This window comes from Heloderma suspectum, chromosome 2 (genome assembly GCF_057233095.1).
Source record: "Heloderma suspectum isolate Gila_16-S chromosome 2, 16-S_ref, whole genome shotgun sequence".
NCBI classification, from domain to species: Eukaryota; Metazoa; Chordata; class Lepidosauria; order Squamata; family Helodermatidae; genus Heloderma; species Heloderma suspectum.
This window is the reverse complement of record NC_139459.1, coordinates 237644182-237662453: the sequence shown is the minus strand read 5'-3', so window position 1 is coordinate 237662453 and position 18272 is coordinate 237644182. Positions and strand designations below refer to the sequence as shown.

The 18272-nt window shown below is 44.8% G+C and overlaps 1 protein-coding gene across 8 annotated transcripts in view; it reads right to left on the bottom strand.

The window, feature by feature from the left end:
* MAT2B (methionine adenosyltransferase 2 non-catalytic beta subunit) overlaps positions 1-18272 on the bottom strand; it is a 137972-nt gene that overhangs the window by 76889 nt on the left and 42811 nt on the right. The window contains exon 7 of one of the 8 annotated variants that reach the window (XR_014788353.1): positions 17889-18063. The exons of 6 other annotated variants lie outside the window; for them this stretch is intronic. Coding sequence is in view for 1 of the 2 variants with exons in the window: in XM_084838623.1 (XP_084694749.1) it covers positions 18010-18063 (54 nt within the window). In the remaining variant the exon portion in view is untranslated. Of the gene's footprint in view, positions 1-1403; positions 18064-18272 lie in introns of those variants that run through there. One more of the 8 variants, XM_084838623.1, reaches the window with a different exon arrangement.

The window sequence follows — 18272 nt, the reverse complement described above, 5'->3', positions numbered from 1 at the left end:
ATCTATATTCTGATGCCAGCTTTAAACTGAGCTGCTTTGATGCCATGTAACATTCATGAACATTTAACTGCTGAGGGAATGAAACTGTCAACCACATAATGCTTGTAAATAGTTGAGCTTCTGTGAGTAAAGTGAAAGGTCAGTTTGGCTAGGGAAAACACAGGGCAAAGGGACAGGGGAAACTATGTGGCCAAGTCGTAGAGCTGAGTAGAAATGGCTCCCTGGAGGTACAGCAAAGCTAAGCAGGCTGCCAGCTTCTGACTTGGACATGACTTTTTAAGACCTGCCATGGCAGAGTGTCTCACTGCAACCCCTACCACCATCACTACTGCACAGCAATTCAGAGGGGAGATAAATGAAGAAACCAGTTTGCTCCATGAAATAGCTATGTCTGCAAGCATATGCACAATTATAATAAACAAATAGCCCAGTGGCTCCCAACCTTGGGTCCTTCCCAGACATTGTAGGATTATAATTCCCATCATTTCTACCATTGGCCATGCTGTCTGTATATGATGGGAGTTATAGTCCAACAATATCTGGGGACCCAAGTTTGGGAACCACTGGCATAGACTGTGAGGCTTGCCTTAAATCACCTTTGAGTGTCTCCCATTATCACTGACAGCCCTACCATTTGGCAGAGGGAAGCAGCTGCCTCAAGTGGCAGATGCTGGGCAGCAGGGTGAGATGTGGTGATGAGATGCTGGAGGACAGAACTGTGTGTGCCACGTGCCCTGCACCCTCTAAGCTAGCCTGCTTCCCCCTTGTGCAGTGGAGAATGCTGGCCCATGTCCGTGTCAAAGTAGGATTCAGTTGCCAGTCTAGTTAGCTTCTGTACATTTAATGGGAGAGGGCACCATCTCGTTCTTCACCTAAGGCAGCAAAATGTCTTGGGCCAGCTCTGCTCAGAATCTATGTAAACATTTGTTTGCAGAAGAGAAAGTAGAACAGGGTCATTTTTAATGAAAATTAGCATCTGGCCAATGTAATTTTTTTTATTCATATAACAGAATGTCAAGAAACCCATTTTCTTTTTCTGCTCAGTCTGTAAGTCCCCATTTGGCCAGGCTGAAGTTGCACATAGTGATACAACCACCTGCATATGTGTTATCTCAAGATGTCTCTAGCTCCAAGGTCAGAGCAAGACCCAGTTAACTGGATTGAATGAACTCATCTGTATTCCTGTGGGAACTTTTACCCCGCACATACATGGTTTGGGAACGCTGTTCCAGCCAGCTTGTGATTGGATAACAAAGATCTCCTTGGAGTTGTCAGGGGCTTGAGCACAAAAAGAGGGGGGCTGTAGCTGCCCATTGTCTTTATCTTTTGTCTTGCTTTTGGCTTGTGACTTTGAATGTCACCTTTTGGGGTCCTGTCCTATTGAAGACTTGTGCTTAGGTATGTACAGACAGGTGTAGGTAACTTTTGGGTTGGGTTTTTTTTTTGCCTAAAGTATTGCTTTCAAATCTTACGGTGTTTTTTTTGTATGCCTTTTATCCCCCTTTCCCCCTTTGTAAATAAATGTAACACCTGCTTCAAGAGTTGTGTGTGCTTCTTTCCAAGGTACTAAATCTAGCACCTTCTGCTTGTTTAATTGCTACTGTGTAATGTTTCAGTCTTGAGGCTTGGAAATAGGGTACACTAGACTGGACCCTGACTCCCTAAGCCTCAAGAGTGTCCTGTAAGGCCTGAGAGTCCCCTGGCTCAGGATGAAGTGGATGTAAGGGGTGGTGACAGCCTACTTAGCTTGGTTGTTGTTCAGCCCAAGCAACTCCTTGTCTCTGCCTACTCTGCTAGGAGCTAGGGCAACCCCCATCCTTCCTTCATACAAAACTATTGAAGTTAGAATTGCTTTAAGCATCATGTATGAAAACAAAATACCCACAGATATGTACATTTTTTGCATAGAGATAAAAAATGATGGCACTGAAATCTGAGTCTGATGAACAATTGTTGCTACTCTACTGGCTAATGGGATCAATCTATTTCTAGTGTTGTCAAAATTGAACCTCTTAATCGGTTTAAAACCCTTTAATTTGTTTTTTTAGAGGAAGGAAAAGGACAACATCTATGGTTAAGCAAGCAATTCATTACCTCCTTATCTTTGGTCATAAATTACTGTTTACCTGTCAGCTGAAATCAGAACACCCACAAGGTACACTTTGAAGTTAACCTACTGAATATAAAAAGTTGTTTAAAGAGCTGTTAGGGGGCTGCTTGATCTTCAGACTAGGCCTTTTGAAGTTGTGAGCTAATGGCAGATTATTTTTTATTCCAAGTAATCAAGAAATTAAGATAAAATAGTGGGAAGGCAGGCTTAATGGAATTATTGTGGCTCAATCACGGGCTGAACCTTCCATAAAGCACTTGGAAAGGGGGCTGAAAACAAGCAAGAAATTGGGCCATGGAAGTTCAATACAGAAAGAAAATAAAGAAGAAATAACGCTTAGACTTCTTATTTTAAAGCTTTTTGTTGACCTTCTGTGGCAGAACTAAAAATATTTAATGGCTGTCATTCACATTTCATCTCTACTAAAAAAAACCCCAGAGCTTTCTACACAGAGAAACAACAATTTTACATGAAGTACAGCCATGCAGTAGTCATACATGATAGTTGCTTCATGCACCATGGAAAAGTGAACACACATAAAAGAAGAAGAAAAAGAAGGTAATGCCTGAGCAAATTCTATCTAGAGTTGCTATAAATATTGGATGAAATGTTCAAGCACTGTTACAGTATCACTTCTGAAAATGGTATAGATTATGATATAAAGAAGACCATTCAATACCCACTAGTTAACACACACACACACACACACACACACACACAGAGAGAGAGAGAGAGAGAGAGATGAACTAAGACCATCTGAGGAATCTCTTTCAGCCCAAGGAATTCAACTTTGAAGAAGCTCTCCGGGGTCACATTACAGTGGTGGGAGGGCCAAAGTCAAAGGGGGCAGGGCCAATGCAAAAATGGTGTGGCCAAAATACAACACACAGACACACAGACACAGCATATTCTACTTTAAAGTTCATACTGCCAGTATGTAAGCCTTAGGAGAGGCATTGAGAGTGTCAATAAACATATGGATAGGGTATAGTTTATTTATTTATTTGATATATACCCCATCTTTCTACCAAAAAATGGCACTCAAAGCAGCTTACAAAATTCATTCAAAATAGATTAAAACAATAAAACATATAAAAATCCAATAAAAACCTAACAATTATAGAACAAAAACAGCATTCAAACCAAGAGACCCGCTTATAGACCAGAGGCCTTCTTGAATAAAGCAGTCTTTGCTTGCTGGCAGAAGGACAGCCGAGAGGGAGAGAACCTAGCCTACCTTGGGAGGGAGTTCCACAGTCTCGGAGCAGGCACTGAAAAGGCCCTCTCTTGGGTCGCCACCAAACGTGCCTGTGAAGGCAGCAGTCTCAAAAGAAGGGCCTCTCCAGAAGATCTTAAGGACTGGGCAGGCTTGTATGGGAGAAGTTGGCCTATACGGTAGCCTGGTCCCAAGCCATGGTTTATTGGTCACAGCCAGCATTTTTGAATTCTGCCTGGAAACAGACCAGTAGCCAGTGAAACTGCTGTAACAAGGGAGTCATGTGTTCCCTGTAACCAGTCAACAGTGTGGCCCCAGCCTTCTGGACCAGCTCAAGTTTTTGTGTTTGAGCAGTTTTTGAAGGCAGCCGGACACAGAGTGTGTTACAGTAGCCCAAACAAGATATAGCTAAGGCACATGTGACTGTGGCCAGATCAGATGTCTCTAGGAATGGGCTCAGATGGCACACTAGCCTCAGCTATGCAAACACACTCCTGGCCACTGCCGAGACCTGGGCATCCAGGTTCGGGGCCGAGTTCAAGAGTGCACATAGACTGTGATACAGGGTCTGCAGGGAGAGTGTAATCTCATACAGCACAGGTTGAATCCCTATTCCCTGATCTGCCTTAAGTTTCCACTGATTAGGAGCACTTCCATCTTGTCTGGATTAAGCTTCAATTTGTTTGCCCTCATCCAGTCCATTACTCACATCAAGCACCAATTTAGACCAGAACAGCTTCCTTGGATTTAGATGTAAAGATGGATGGACTCACCTGTCTGCACCACATGCCACTCACTGAACCCACACCGGCCAGCCACCCCTGTTGGGCTCCCTGGATGAGCCAATGCACAGTCTGTGGGCATCTGGCAAGTGGCATGCAGCAGCCCAACCCCTCAGCGAGCTGCCAATGGCAGCTCGGATTTTTTTTCATAAAAAGCTTTTTACATAAATGGCTGCTGTAAAAGGGCCATTTACACAACATTACAGGCATGAATGGACTGTTCACACCTGTAATCTTGAGTAAATGGCCACTTTATGGCCCCCATTTATGTAAAAGGCCTTTTAATGAAAAAATCTGAGCTGCCATTTTTACGCAAAATGGCGGCTCTCTGAGGGGTTGGGCAGACGGTGCAGCAGCTTGTCCAGGGTAAGTGGCACCGTCCATGGACTGGAGTCCGGGAGGCCAATGGGGGAGGGGGGAGTCCACTGTACTCCACCCCACCTCTCAGACTCCTGTGACATCCCTGTTTAGATAGAAAAGAGAGATAGAGTTGGGTGTCATCAACATACATACACCAAACCCCCAAACTCTACTTTACTTGGACTTCAAAAAGTCTTGTGACTAAGGGGTCAGGGATTATGGGAATTGTAGTCCAAAACATCTGGAGGACACCAGGTTGCCTACCCCTTGGTTAGGCAGTCAGCCCAGACCCCATCCCAGACAAAACATAATGAAAAGGAACTCAGCTCTCTCTTGTCACCTTACTACCTCTCTGACCATCCAAGGTCACTGGGTGTTGATGGTGTCCCCTACATGTTGTGAGTACCTTCCTCTAAGTGCTGAATGTAGGTTAGCAAATACTGTACTATTTGTTTTATTTTCAAAGAACCTGCCTGCTTGCCCCTGTTGCCTTATTATATTCCTTCATACATACCTATCATTAAATGAAGATAAGAGATTTTCAAGTGAGATTCTGACAAACTGCAAGGAAGAGTTCTCCTCCCATCTACCTAAACTACTAGAAGTAACTTTAAGATCAGAAAGATCTTAACTGCCTGTGAGGGCAGTTAGGGGGTAAGGGCAGGAGAGGGGGCCTTTTCCACAGTGACCCCACCCCTCTGGAATAAGTTGCCATTGAGGATCCACCAGGCCCTATCATTGAAGGCTCTGGATTTACTTCCTGGCATGACAGAACCTACGACACAATTGCAGCTACAGCCCAGTCTGATAAAACATAAATTCTCTGGATGAAAGATGGCAGCATCTGTCATATGTAAGCAAAGAGGTCCTCTCATGGATCGGTAATTAGTTAAAGAACAGAAAGCAGAGAGCAGGAATAAATGGCCAATTCTCACAATAGAGGAAAGTAAACAGTGGAGTCCCACAGGGACCAATGCTTTTCAACTTCTTCGTAAATGATCTGGAATTAGGAGTGATAGCATCACTGATGCAATGAATATGAACTTGAGCACGCTCCGGGAGGGAGCGGAGGACAGGAAGGCCTGGCGTGTTATGGTCCATGGGGTCACGAAGAGTCGGACACGACTTAACAGCTGAACAACAACAAAGTGAAGTTTGCTGATGACACCAAATTATTTAGGGTGGTCCAAACAAAAAAGGGATTGTGAAGAGCTCCAAAAGGATCTCTCCAAACTGGGAGAATGGGAATCCAAATGGCAAATGCGGTTCAATGTAAGCAAGTGTAAAATGATGCACATTGAGGCAAAAAATCCCAACTTCATGTATGTGCTGATGGGATCTGAGCTAATTGTGACTGACCAAGAAAAGGATCTTGAGGTTGTGGTAGACAGCATGATGAAAATGTCGATTATGTGTGTGGTGATGACTGCTGTAAAAAAGGCAAGTTCCGTATGAGGCATAATTAGGAAAAGAATTGAAAATAAAACTGCCAATATCATACTGTCCTTGTACAAATCTATGGTGTGAGCACACTTGGAATGCTGTGTACAGTTCTGGTCACTGCACCTAAAAAAGGATATTGTAGAATCAGAAAGGGTGCAGAAAAGGGCAACTAAAATGATCATGGGGCTGGAGCAACCCCCCCCCCCCGAGGAAAGGTTACAACATCTGGAACTGTCAGCTTGGGAAAAAGGCTAAGGAGAACATGATAGAGGTGCAAAAAATTATATATGGTATGGATAAATGTTTCTCCCTCCATCATAATACTAGAACCTGGAGTCATCCCATGAAACTGATTGGTGGGAGCTTCAGGACAGATAAAGTGAGGTACTTCTTCACACAGCACATAGTTAAACTATGGAATTCGCTACCACAGGACATAATGATGGCCACCCATTTGGATGGCTTTAAAAGGGGGTTAGATAAATTCCTCAAGGAGAAGGCTATCCGTGGCTGCTAGTCCTGATGGCCATGTGCTACCTCCTGTATCAGAGGCAGTATAGCTACGCACACCAGTTGCTGGGGAACATGAGCAGAAGGGTCCCACTGCACTCACATGCTGCTTGTGGGTTTCTCATAGGCATCTGATGGGCCACTGTGGGAGCAGAATGCTGGACTAGAATGGTCTGATCCAGCATGGCTCTTCTTATGTTCTTATTAGTGCTGTGCAGAAATGTCTCACCTTTTTGTTTTTTGTCCTTTCAAGGTGGGGAGGGTTAAAAAGAAACCACATATGAAATTTGTGGGAAAGGTGTGAGAATCTTCTGAGACATTCTCAGGGTATGGGACGTCATCACTTTCCTTACTGTTATGAGGTGGCTGAGAGATATGCATTGGCGCTTTCTTCTTTTCGCAACCCACGTGCCATATGCCCTGCACTCACAGGGGCTCTTTGCTTTCTGCTCGGGCAAGGATGCAGCAGCAGCAGCAGCCACCTCCCTCCCTGAGCAGAGAGAGAAAGCTGCAGCCAAGGGTTTCCACTGCTGCAAGCAGGGACGGGACTTTTCCCAAGTTTTAAGAGCTTCAGACAATGCTCGTTCCTGCCTGCAGCAGTGGAGGCTCTTCGCAACTCATGCTTTCAGCACTGCAGGACTCCCTGGAATGGCCATGTGGCCGCACAGCATTAGCCATCCCAGGAACTGCTGTGGAGCTGAAAGCCCGTTGCTCCATGTTGTGTCCAACCTCAGGAAATTGGGGTTTGTTCTAATTGGGGTTCATTTAAACAAAGCAGGATCAAAGAATGGTTTTTCTTAGGGTTCTTCAGATCTTTGCTTGTTAACTCACTTTGATTAGAACAAACAACAGTTCCCAGAGTTTGGACATATTGTGAATCTGTCATTTATTCTTAAAATGAAAGCTCACCTTCCTCCTTTGCCCATGAAGGAGGAAGAGAGGGGATGGGGAGCAAGTGAGCCTGATATTTGCTGCAGCTCATTCCTGAGATCATCTGAAATGGGCTTGAGTCCGTTTCCCTGGTGTCATTCTTCTGGATCAAGCAGTGGTGCAGCCAGGGGTGAATTTCAGGGCTAATGTCCAGGGCCCCACAGCCCAGGTGTCCCCCCCAATGACTACCCTGAGAGCGGCAAATGATGAGGGCAGCAGAAGCAAACTCCATTTTATGGAAAAGGCTATCAATGGCACATAGTCTTGATGGCTATGTACTACCTCCAGTACAAGAGGCAGTGAGCCTATGTACACCAGTTGCTGGGGGACATGGGTGGGAGGGTGCTGTTGAGCTCATACCCTGCTTAGAATCATAGAATAGTGGGGTTGGAAGAGGTCTATAAGACCATCCAGTCCAACCCCCTGCTCAATGCAGGAATCTAAGCTGTCAACCAAGAACCCTGCTTGTGGGTTCCTGGTCGACAGCTGGTTGGCCACTGTGTGAACAGAATGCTGGACTAGATGGACCTTTGGTCTGATCCAGCAGGGCTCTTTGTATGTTACGTTCTTATTCCTGTAGTGTTGATGGTGCTATGACTTGAGAGAGTTCAAAATGTGGAACTGCACATGCTCAGAATTTCTTTTTTCCTAATCAGTTTTATTGTTATTGTTCGAACGTGTCAGGAATGTAGAAATAGCTTTAAAGCATGGAATTGTGTGTGTTTTTAGGGGCAGAGAGAAGTGTTAGTTGTGAGCTTCACAACTGAAGTAGCACATACAGCCATCTAAAGCCGCCCCCCCCCCCTTAAAGCTATTAATTCCAGGTTCTAAAATTATCTAGGAGCACCACTGGAACCAAGTAAGGTCTTGCAAAATTGGGGATCCATCTACTATAAATTAAGGCCCATTTTCAAAGCTGCAATGCAGATACAGCCTTTTATATACCACATTTGTGTGCCACTCTTCTTGGAAGGAACTCAGGATGGCATACGTGGCGTTCGCCCAGTTTATCCTTTCAGCCCTGTGAGGCATGTCAGTTGACTTGCCCAAACCACCCCATAAGCCTCGTTGCTTTGTGGGGATTTCAGTGCAGGCCACCTTGATCCAAGTACAATGTTCTGTCTACTGCACCATACTAGCTGTATGTTAATCTCTGTCTCCCAAGCAATATTTTTATCCATTGCAAAACATCATATTTAGTTATCCATTATGCTCTCTTCTGTGATTTTTTTTTAAAAAAAACACACACACACCATGAGCCATAGAGTTGTAGTGGATAGACTGTGCCTGAGGTGAATATTCAGTCGGAGTGACACAACAACGGTGTGGTGTAACAGTGGAATGGCCCCTTTCCTCTATCGTACTGATCAGCTCCAAGATGAGCACTCGATCATACAAATACCAAGTTTACATAAATCTTCATCCAAATAAAGCAGGAAAAGATCATGCAAGCTAGACCTCTTCACAACTGGCTGATCATGTTAGAAATACAGGAAGCTGCCTTCTAAGAGGTCAGACTCTTTGTTCATCCAGCCCAGTATTGTCTACTTTTACTGGCACTGACTCTTTGGCAGAGGTCCTTTCTGTCATCTGCAGAATCACATAATAGCAGGGTTGGAAGGGGCCTACAAGGCCATCGAGTCCAACCCCCTGCTCAATGCAGGAATCCAAGTCAGAGCATCCCCAACAGATGGCTGTCCAGCCTCATCTTGAATGCCTCTAGTGTGGAAGGACCCACCACCTCCCTACGTAATTGGTTCCATTGTCATATTGTTCTAACAGTCAGGAATTTTTTCCTGATGTTCAGCCAGAATCTGGCTTCCTGTAACTTGAGCCCATTATTCCATGTCCTATATTCTGGGATGATCGAGAAGAGATCCTGGCCTTCCTCTCTGTGACAACCTTTCAAGTACTTGAAGAGTGCTATCATATCTCCCCTCAGTCTTCTCTTCTCAAGGCTAAACATGCCCAGTTCTTTCTGTCTCTCTTCATAGGGCTTTGTTTCCAGTCCCCTGATCATCTTTGTTGCCCTCCTCTGAACCCTCTCCAGTTTGTCTGCATCCTTCTTAAAGTGTGGTGCCCAGAACTGGACACAGTACTCCAGATTAGGCCTAACCAGTGCTGAGTAGAGGAGAACTAGTACTTTACATGATTTGGAAGCTATACTTCTATTAATGCAGCCCAAAATAGCATTTGCCTTTTTTGCAGTCACATCACATTGTTGGCTCATATTCAGCTTGCGATGTACAAGAATTCCAAGATCCTTCTCACTTGTAGTTGAGCCACATATCCCCCATCTTGTAACTGTATTTGGTTACTTTTTCCTAGGTGCAGAACTTGGCATTTAATTATCCCTATTAAATGTCATTCTGTTGTTTTCTACCCAGCGCTCCAGTCTATCCAGATCACTTTGAATTTTGTTTCTTCTTCCAAAGTATTAGCTATCCCGCCCAATTTTGTGTCATCTGCCAATTTGATCAGCATTCCCTACACCTCCTCCTCCAAGTCATTAATACAAATGTTGAAGAGCACTGGGCCCAGGACTGAGCCCTGCGGTACCCTGCTCATTACCTCTCCCCAGTTTGAGAAGATCCCATTGATAAGCACTCTTTGAGTCCAATTCTGTAGCCAACTGTGGATCCACCAGATCGTTGTTTCATCTAGCCCACTTTGAGCTAGTTTGCTCATCAGGATATCATGGGGCACTTGGTCGAAAGCTCTGCTGAAGTCAAGGTATATTATGTCCACAGCATTCCCACAGAGCACAAGGGAGGGTATTTGATCAAAAAATGAGATCAGATTCATCTGGCTGGATTTGTTCTTGACAAATCCATGTTGGCTTCGAGTAATCACTGCATGGTTTTCCAGGTGCTTACAGATGGATTGCTTTATCATCTGCTCCAGAATTTCCCAGGGATTGATGTCAGACTGACTGGTCTGTAGTTCCCAGGTTCCTCCTTTTTACCCTTTTTGAAGATAGGGACATTAGCCCTCCTCCAGTCATGTGGCACTTAACCTGTCCTCCATGATTTCTCAAAGAGAATAGACAGTGGTTCTGAGAGTTCTTCTGCTGGTTCCTTTATTACTCTAGGGTGCAGTTCATCTGGCTCTGGAGATTTGAACTCATTCAAAGTCATTAGGTGTTCCTTGACCATATGCCTATCGATCTCAAGCTGCAATCCTGCCCCTTCAGCCTATACTTTGCCTTTGCCAGGGGGGTCATAGACCCTCTTTTGGGAGAAGACTGAGCCAAAGTAGCAATTGAGCACTTCTGCCTTTTCTTTGTCATCTGTTATCATTTTGCCATCCTTATTTAGTAGTTGAACCAACATTTCTTTCCTCTGTCTTTTACTATGCACGTAGCTGAAGAAAGCTTTTTTTATTTCTTTTAGCATCCCTCGCTAACCTCAGCTCGTTCTCAGCTTTAGCCTTCCTGACGCCATCCTCGCAATTCTGTGCTACTTGCCTGTACTCTTCCTTTGTAGCTTGTCCTTCCTTCCACTTCCTATATGTGTGCTTTTTTTGTTTTAAGGTCATCTCTCTGCTTTTTGTGAAGCCACATTGGCTCCTTCTGTTGTCTTCCACCTTTTTTTCTTGTTGGAATTGTTTGTAATTGTGCCTTGAGAATTTCTTGTTTAAAAAAACTCCCTCCCATCTTGGACTCCTTTTCTCGTTAGAGTCGCTTGCCATGGGACCTTACTGATCATTGTTCTGAGTTTATTAAAATCAGCTTTCCTAAAATCCAGGGTATGCGTGTGGCTACATTCGGCTTTTGCTTCCTTTAGAACCATGAACTCAAGTATAGCACGCTTTCCCCCAGAGTTCCTGTAACTGCTACTTTACTAAGTCATCTCTGCTGGTTAGGATCAAGTCAAGGATAGCCAATACTCTAGTTCCTTCCTCTACTTTCTGTAGGAGGAAGTTATCCGGCACACAAGTCAGGAATTTCCTGGAGGGGCCATGTTTTGCAGAATTTGTCTCCCAACAAATATCGGAGAAATTGAAGTTCCCCATTACTACTACATCATGCTTCCTTGAAACATTGGCTATTTGCTTTTCAAAAGTTTCATCCTTGTCTTCTCCTTGATTGGGTAGCTGGTAGTAGACTCCGACCACCATGTTCCTTTTATTCTTTGCTCCTTTATTTTAACCCAGATGCTCTTGATGGGGCTACCAAACTCATCCTCCTGTATTTCTGTGCAGAGATATGTATTTTTAACATATAGTGCAACCCCACCTCCCTTTATGTTCCTCCTGTTCTTTTTGAACAAGTTATATCCTCCAATTGCTGTATTCCAGTGATAAGAGTCATCCCACCAAGTCTCAGTTACACCTATCAAGTCATAATTTCCCTCCTGTATTAAGAGTTCAAGTTCGTTCTGTTTATTTCCCATACTCTGGGCATTAGTATACAGACATCGAAGACCATGTGCTTCATGGTCTGGATTTCTTCCTACATGTTTCTGAAGACTATGATTGGGCACTATTAGAGCTGTCCTCTCCATTGTGGTGCATGAGCCTTTGTCCATTGTTACCCCCAACGTTACATCTCCCTTCCCTGTAGAATGCAGTTTAAAGCCCTCTTGATAAAGTTCTTCATGCTGTGGCCAAACACATTCTTCCCAGCCTTTGTAAGGTGCAACCCATCCCTTGCCAACAGTTCATCTTCCAGGAAGTATAGCCCGTGGTCCCAGAATCCAAATCTCTCTCATCGGCACCACCTTCGTAGCCAGCCATTCACCCAGAGTATTTTTCATTCCCTTTCTATCCCTCTTCTAACTACTGGAAGGATGGATGAGAAAATTATCTGGGCCCCAAAGTTCTTGAGTTTCCTCCCCAAATTTTCAAAGTCTGATGTGATTTCTTCGTAGCTCCTCCTGGCTGTATCGTTTGTTCCCACATGGATGAGAAGAAAGGGATACCTATCAGTGGGCTTTATGAGTGCAGGCAACCCTTCAGTCACGTCTCTAATCCATCCTCCCAGGAGACAGCATACCTGGCAAGTCCACGGGTCTTCACAACATACTTGAGTTTCGATCCCATGCAGCAAGGACTCTCCCACTACTACTACTCTTCTCTTCCTGTAGTTGTAAGCCTTGGTTTCATCGCCTCTGCTTGGCTGAACTTCAGCCTCTTGCTCACTCTCATGCAGGTTCCCCTGTAATTCTTCCTCTGCAGGCTGTTCTCCAGTCTCATCCTCAAGTACTTGGAAATGGTTCCCTAGTTCTACTGCCTCCACTGGTGCCGAGTGTCTTCTAGTTCTTCTTCTCCTAACTGTCACCCTTTTCCAAGGAGTATCCTCTACTTCATTTTTCCTCACCTCAGCATTTTCCTCTTCTGCCTCAGCTTGCTGCTGCTCTTCTAACTCCTGTACTTCGCTTTGCTGCTGTAGTTCCACCGTTCTGTCCAAGAACTCTTTGTGTTCTCTTATTCACTGGAGGGTTGACACTCATCGCTCCAGTCCTCTTACTTTTTCTTCCAGCAGTGTGATCAACTTGCACTTGTTGCACATGTAGGCCATGTTGTTCTCAGGCAAGAAAACAAACATGGCACACACCTTGCAGATCACCACCACTGGAGAGTCTTGTCCTTCCATAGTCTCTTTTCCCTTTTTGTGTCTAGCTTTCTGGTTGTTCTAGAGTAGCCTGTGCCTGGTCCTCTACTCACTGCAGGTTAAAAACAGCATCCCACTCGTAGGGAAGTGTGTGTAACAAGACAAATAATTGTTTTAAAAAATGAAAAAAAAGTTTAAAATATATAAAATAAAACAAAAAATTGTGTGTGTGTGTGTGTGTGTGTGTGTGTGTTAGGGGCCTCCCCTTTGATCTCCCCTGCTGAACTCTTGTTTTCTCCCCCTGTCTGCTTGCTCTGATTGCTCACTCTCTGAGAGCTTGCTTGCTTCTATAGCCCCTAGACCAGCAGGAGCAGCTTCCTCTGCTCTGCTCAGCTGGGAGGTGTGAAACAGACGAAGCTTGCCCACGCAGCTGCTGGGAGTACTCAGGCCCCACACACCCAATTCAGTTGGAGCTCTCAGGAGCAACTGGTGAGCTCACAGTCACTCAGAAGAAGGAGGAGAAGGAGAAGGAGAAGGAAAAGGACAGCCCCCTGGGCTTCCTGCAGCCCACTTACCTCTTTGCCTTTGTCTCTTTTGTCTCTTCTGCCACTGCAACTCCCCTGGCCAACTCCTGTTTGCTCCCCCTGTTTGCTCGCTCTGGTTGCTCGCTCTCTGGGAGCTTGCTTGCTTCTATAGTTCCTAGACCAGCTGGAGCAGCTTCCTCTGCTCTGCTCTGCTCAGCTGGAAAGTGGGAAACAGCAAGATGCCAAGGACTGAACCTTCTGCTTACAAACCATGTGCTCTACCAATGATCTATGATCCCTTCCTTCAAGAGTTCATACTGAAGGGAAGGTACATGTGCTGCTTCTTGACTGTGCTATTTCAGCTGTATACACACTTCAGTTTAGTCTTAGGGACCAGGAGACCCTGCAGATCAATGGAAGGGTTTCTGGTGTGAGTGGACATCTTTATTAAGAGCCCAGCCTCCTCTGGAGGAAAGAGCCTGGAATCAGGACTGTATCACCAACTGTCAGGGACCAGAAGAGACTGCTCCCCCACAGTAGACAGAGAAACATATCATTATCTAATAATGTTTTACTTCCATGTGGATTTGAATTGGAAGTTGTCAGTTACTAAAAAAAAATGGGGGGGGATAAAAATGTTTGATTGATTGATGAAAGTTTTGGCCCTGGGAGACCAGACTCAAATTATTGCTCAGTATAAAAGCTTATTCAGTAGCAAATATCAAAACTCTCCACCTAACCTACCTCTCAGGATCGTAGTCGGAATAAAATGGGGTTAACCTCTGGTATGCCATCTTCAGATACTTCGGGATATAAACGCGTTCGATAAATAGATCCCCTGACACACCACATATATTCTAGAGTGCATATGAAACATGTTGTGTATTGCAATAGAAGCCCAGAAATAGTCAATCATTACAATAGACATTTTTTTCAGGATATTATATATATCAAACTTTTGGCAAAGGTCTGTCTTCAGTTGTACCCACCCCGTTGCCCAGAGAATCATCAAAGCAACTTAGTTTAAAAACATGGAGGCAGCTGAAACATTTCTTGAGCAAACAAAATGTCAAAAACGTAAAGAAAATAGCCCTTGAAAGTGACTGGCAATCTTGCTTGACGTCTTAGTGTGCTCCACTCTAACTTCCATAAATCACAATGAAATGGCAGAGGATTTCAGCCCTGTATCACTTAAGCTGTGATATCCCAGTGACAAGAACCATGCTAAAGCCTGGCTGCTTCCATTTCTTCCCAAATACTTTGTTTCTATCATAGGCCAAAGATGGCATGAACAGTTCTGATAAGAGTTACTATAAAACATGGGGAAAATAGGCAGATATGTCAACAGTACATCATGGAGGGGTGGAAAGTGGGTAGACAGGGGCAACTTCAGGAAAAGACTTGGTGAGCAAAGGGATGGCCCAGACCACTATTTTATGTATTTTATTGTTATTTAGTATATGGATATCTGGTCTTTCTTCCATCATGGAGTTCTGCATGGCATACGTAGGATTCTCAGGTAGTCATGTGCCCTGGGACCATTATTTAGGAGGGCAGAGATTCAATCCATGATATGTACCTCAAAGTTGGGGAGAGAATGGGGTGGAGGAAAATATTTGGGAGGAGTGCTCACTACCCCTTGGAGTCATCCCATGTGTAGAACATCTAGAGTCCAAAGAGCTTAATGAAGTAATACTGTGCCTGTCAGGTGGTGTGGCAACTTTCTGCCCACTTGCCCATTTACTCCCTTAGTTGTAATCATGAATGTGTTTTAGCATATGCAAAAGGACTTACAGATTTTCAAGAAACATCTATTTTCTTGTCATGGTAAGATTACTGATGGCAACCAGCTCTTCAGCATTCCCAACCTGCAAAGTAGCCCAGTAATTGATCCAATGAACCATAGCTGAAAAAAGGTGATCCTGTGAGCTATTACTTCAGCTGTTTTTAGTGTTCTGCCTGCTTTGCGCTTTTTCTTTTCTGTTGCCCATCTGCATTGGCACATCTGGCTGTCTTGAAGTAACCATTTTACTGCTGAAGTTAAGTGTGCTGAGCAGCAGTAGAGCTGTCCAGGCAAAGAGTTACCTCTTTACTAGGGATGGGAGAATCAGTGAGGCTTAAGTTAATAGAGGTTCTCCAAGTCCACCTCAAAACTCGGTCCATCTCCTTCCTGTTCCAGATTGTGAAATCCCCTCCCTCCATTCAAATGGGGAGGGGCTGGGAGAGGTCTAACTCAGTGGGAGAGCACCTGCCTTGCATGCAGAAGGCCTCAGGTTCAATCCCTGGCATCCCCAGGTAGGGCAAGGAAAAAATCCTGCCTGAAACCCTCGAGAACCACTACCAGCCAGGGTCAACAATGCTAGGCTAGCTGGACCAGAGGTCTGCCTCAGTATAAGGCAGCTTCCTATGTAATGAGAAAATCCTGGTAGATCCCTACACTTTACCTATCTTGGGCTGCGACTCCTTCCCTTCATCATTTGATCTATCTGTGCCAGTCCAGCCACAGTTTTTCTTGCAGGAAAAGGGTGGGCAACATAGGAGTTGAGAGTTTTGCTTTCTTGCTGTCATCTGCTTGCCTGTCTCCATCTTCTTCAGGCAGCAGACCTACCACTTTCTTGCTCTTCCGCTTGTTCGAAACATAGACCTACCCCTTTCTTGTTATATTTAATGTCTCTTCCAAGCCTATGTTCATTCTTAGCTTTAGCTCCCCCAATACTCTCCCTACAGGCTTTGGCTACTGATCTGTACTCATCCGTAGTGGTTTGGCCACTCCTTCCATTTCCCATACATGCCCCTTTTCAATGTGAGCTCATTAGAATTCCTTCAGCTGCCACCCAAGTTTCCTTAGATGCCTCCCACTTGTCTTGCTCATTGGAACTGATTGTGATTGTGCCTTCAATATCTCACTTTTAAAAAATTTCCACCCCTCTTGAACTCCCTCCTTTTTGACTATTTCCACCACTGGGACACCCTCCCCCCAATATTTCTTTATAAATCTCTAGAAATGAGTTTTAATTCCAGGGTGTGTGTTTGACTGCTGCACTCCAGTTTCCATTCCCTCCATACAATTAATCCCAAAAAGACATAGTCACTTCCACCTAAGGCCCCCTCTACTTTCACTTCATCATCCCATTTTTCTGTGTTGGTGAGGGTCATGTGTAGGGAGGATAGCAATTCCTCTTGGCTCTTCTTCCACCTTCTGGAAGATGAAATTGTCAGCAAAGCTAGGGGCTACATCAAATAGGAGCCATATGAAGGTGGCCAGCCCCACTGGTACACGGGTGGCCAGCCCTGCCAGACCCCAGTATGTGGATGGCCCCAACTGTTCATGGCTGTGATATCACGCTTCTGGTGATATCAAGCCCTGCCCCTGACACGTGCTCAAATGCTCATTTCTGGAAGGGGCAGGTTGCACCCCTTCCGGAAACACATGTTTTCACTCACGTCAGCACTCATCCCTGGAAGTGCGATATCGTGGCCGTGTGTGGACCTGGGCTGGTGGGGCTGTGCATGTGCAGACTGGGCCATGCATACACGGCCCCTCCTGGATACTACCCCAAGTCAAGACTTTTCATTCTTTGCAGAGCATGACTTCTAACACTTTGGGTAACGGAAGCCTCTCCATGTACATACTTTATGCTACTTCTCTTCCCATCCTGTTTGGTCTGTTCCTTTTGAATAAATTACACTCTTTAATCCGTACATTCAGTCATGAGTCTCACCTGCCCATCCTGTGCCCCCCCCCTCCTGTGAGGTTTCAGTAATACTCATTAAATCATATTCCTTCCTGTAGTAAGATGTCAAGTTCCTCTTGTTTATTTCCCAGGCTCTCTGCATAATTACAGAGTTGGGGTCACCAACATGGTTCCCTGCGCACCCTGATTTTTGATTTTATTTTAGTAGGTTTTTTAATTAATAGTAAAAAACAAACTGGGAAGCTGGCATGCTGCAAAGTGAACAGCTGGCCTCTAGTGCCATCTTTATTTCCAAGAATACCTCTGGGCTCCATGTAGTCACTGGCTGCAGCCCAACGCTTTGTTTTGAAGCATGCCCAGCCACCCAAGAAAAAGATAAGCTGGGTGGTGGTGGTATTCATTGGTGATATTTATAGGCTGCTAAATATAATAAAATCTCTAAGAAGTTCACATATAAATAGAGCATGCACTGGGGAACAAGGGGGGTGTTTTGCCTGTGTGTGTGGTGTGCTTGTTTGGTGTGCATGGTGTGTTTTTGGGTGTGCATAGTATGTGTTTTGCCCTGGTTTGTGCATGTGTATGCGTGTGGGGGGGGTGCGGTGTGCGTGTGTTCTCTCTAGTGCTGCGCCAAAAATTTCTCCCACTTTTTTTTTACCATTCCCATTCAATTTGTTAGAAAAGAAATGGCTTTTGAAAAGAAATTCAAAGGAGAAGAAAAATTTAGAGTAATTCTCATGGGCTGGGTTCAGTGTTCTTGTGCTTACCTTACTTAAGAGGGGGCTGAGGAGTGTCCTGTCTTTCACTGTACACTCATCTCTCCAGCAGCCTGTAGCCTCCTCCGCTTCCCGCACACTTCAGTTAAAGCCCAGGGGATGGCATCATGAGCTAATTTCTCCCATAGGGCTTTTCCAGGTCAGGAAACCATCCTGATCTGGGAGGCTGCAAAGCAATGGAGAAGTGTGTGATAGAAAGAAATACACCCTGCACTCTTGGACACTGCCAAATTTTCTCCACCATTTTTGTGGTGGCTCCCTTTCCCTCAGCACAAAATGCCCTTGAATGGTGGAGGATGCAGAAGGGTGACTATGGTGCTGACACATTTTGCTGCACATAAAGCAAAATTCCTGAAGAAAAAAGAAAGAAGCCAT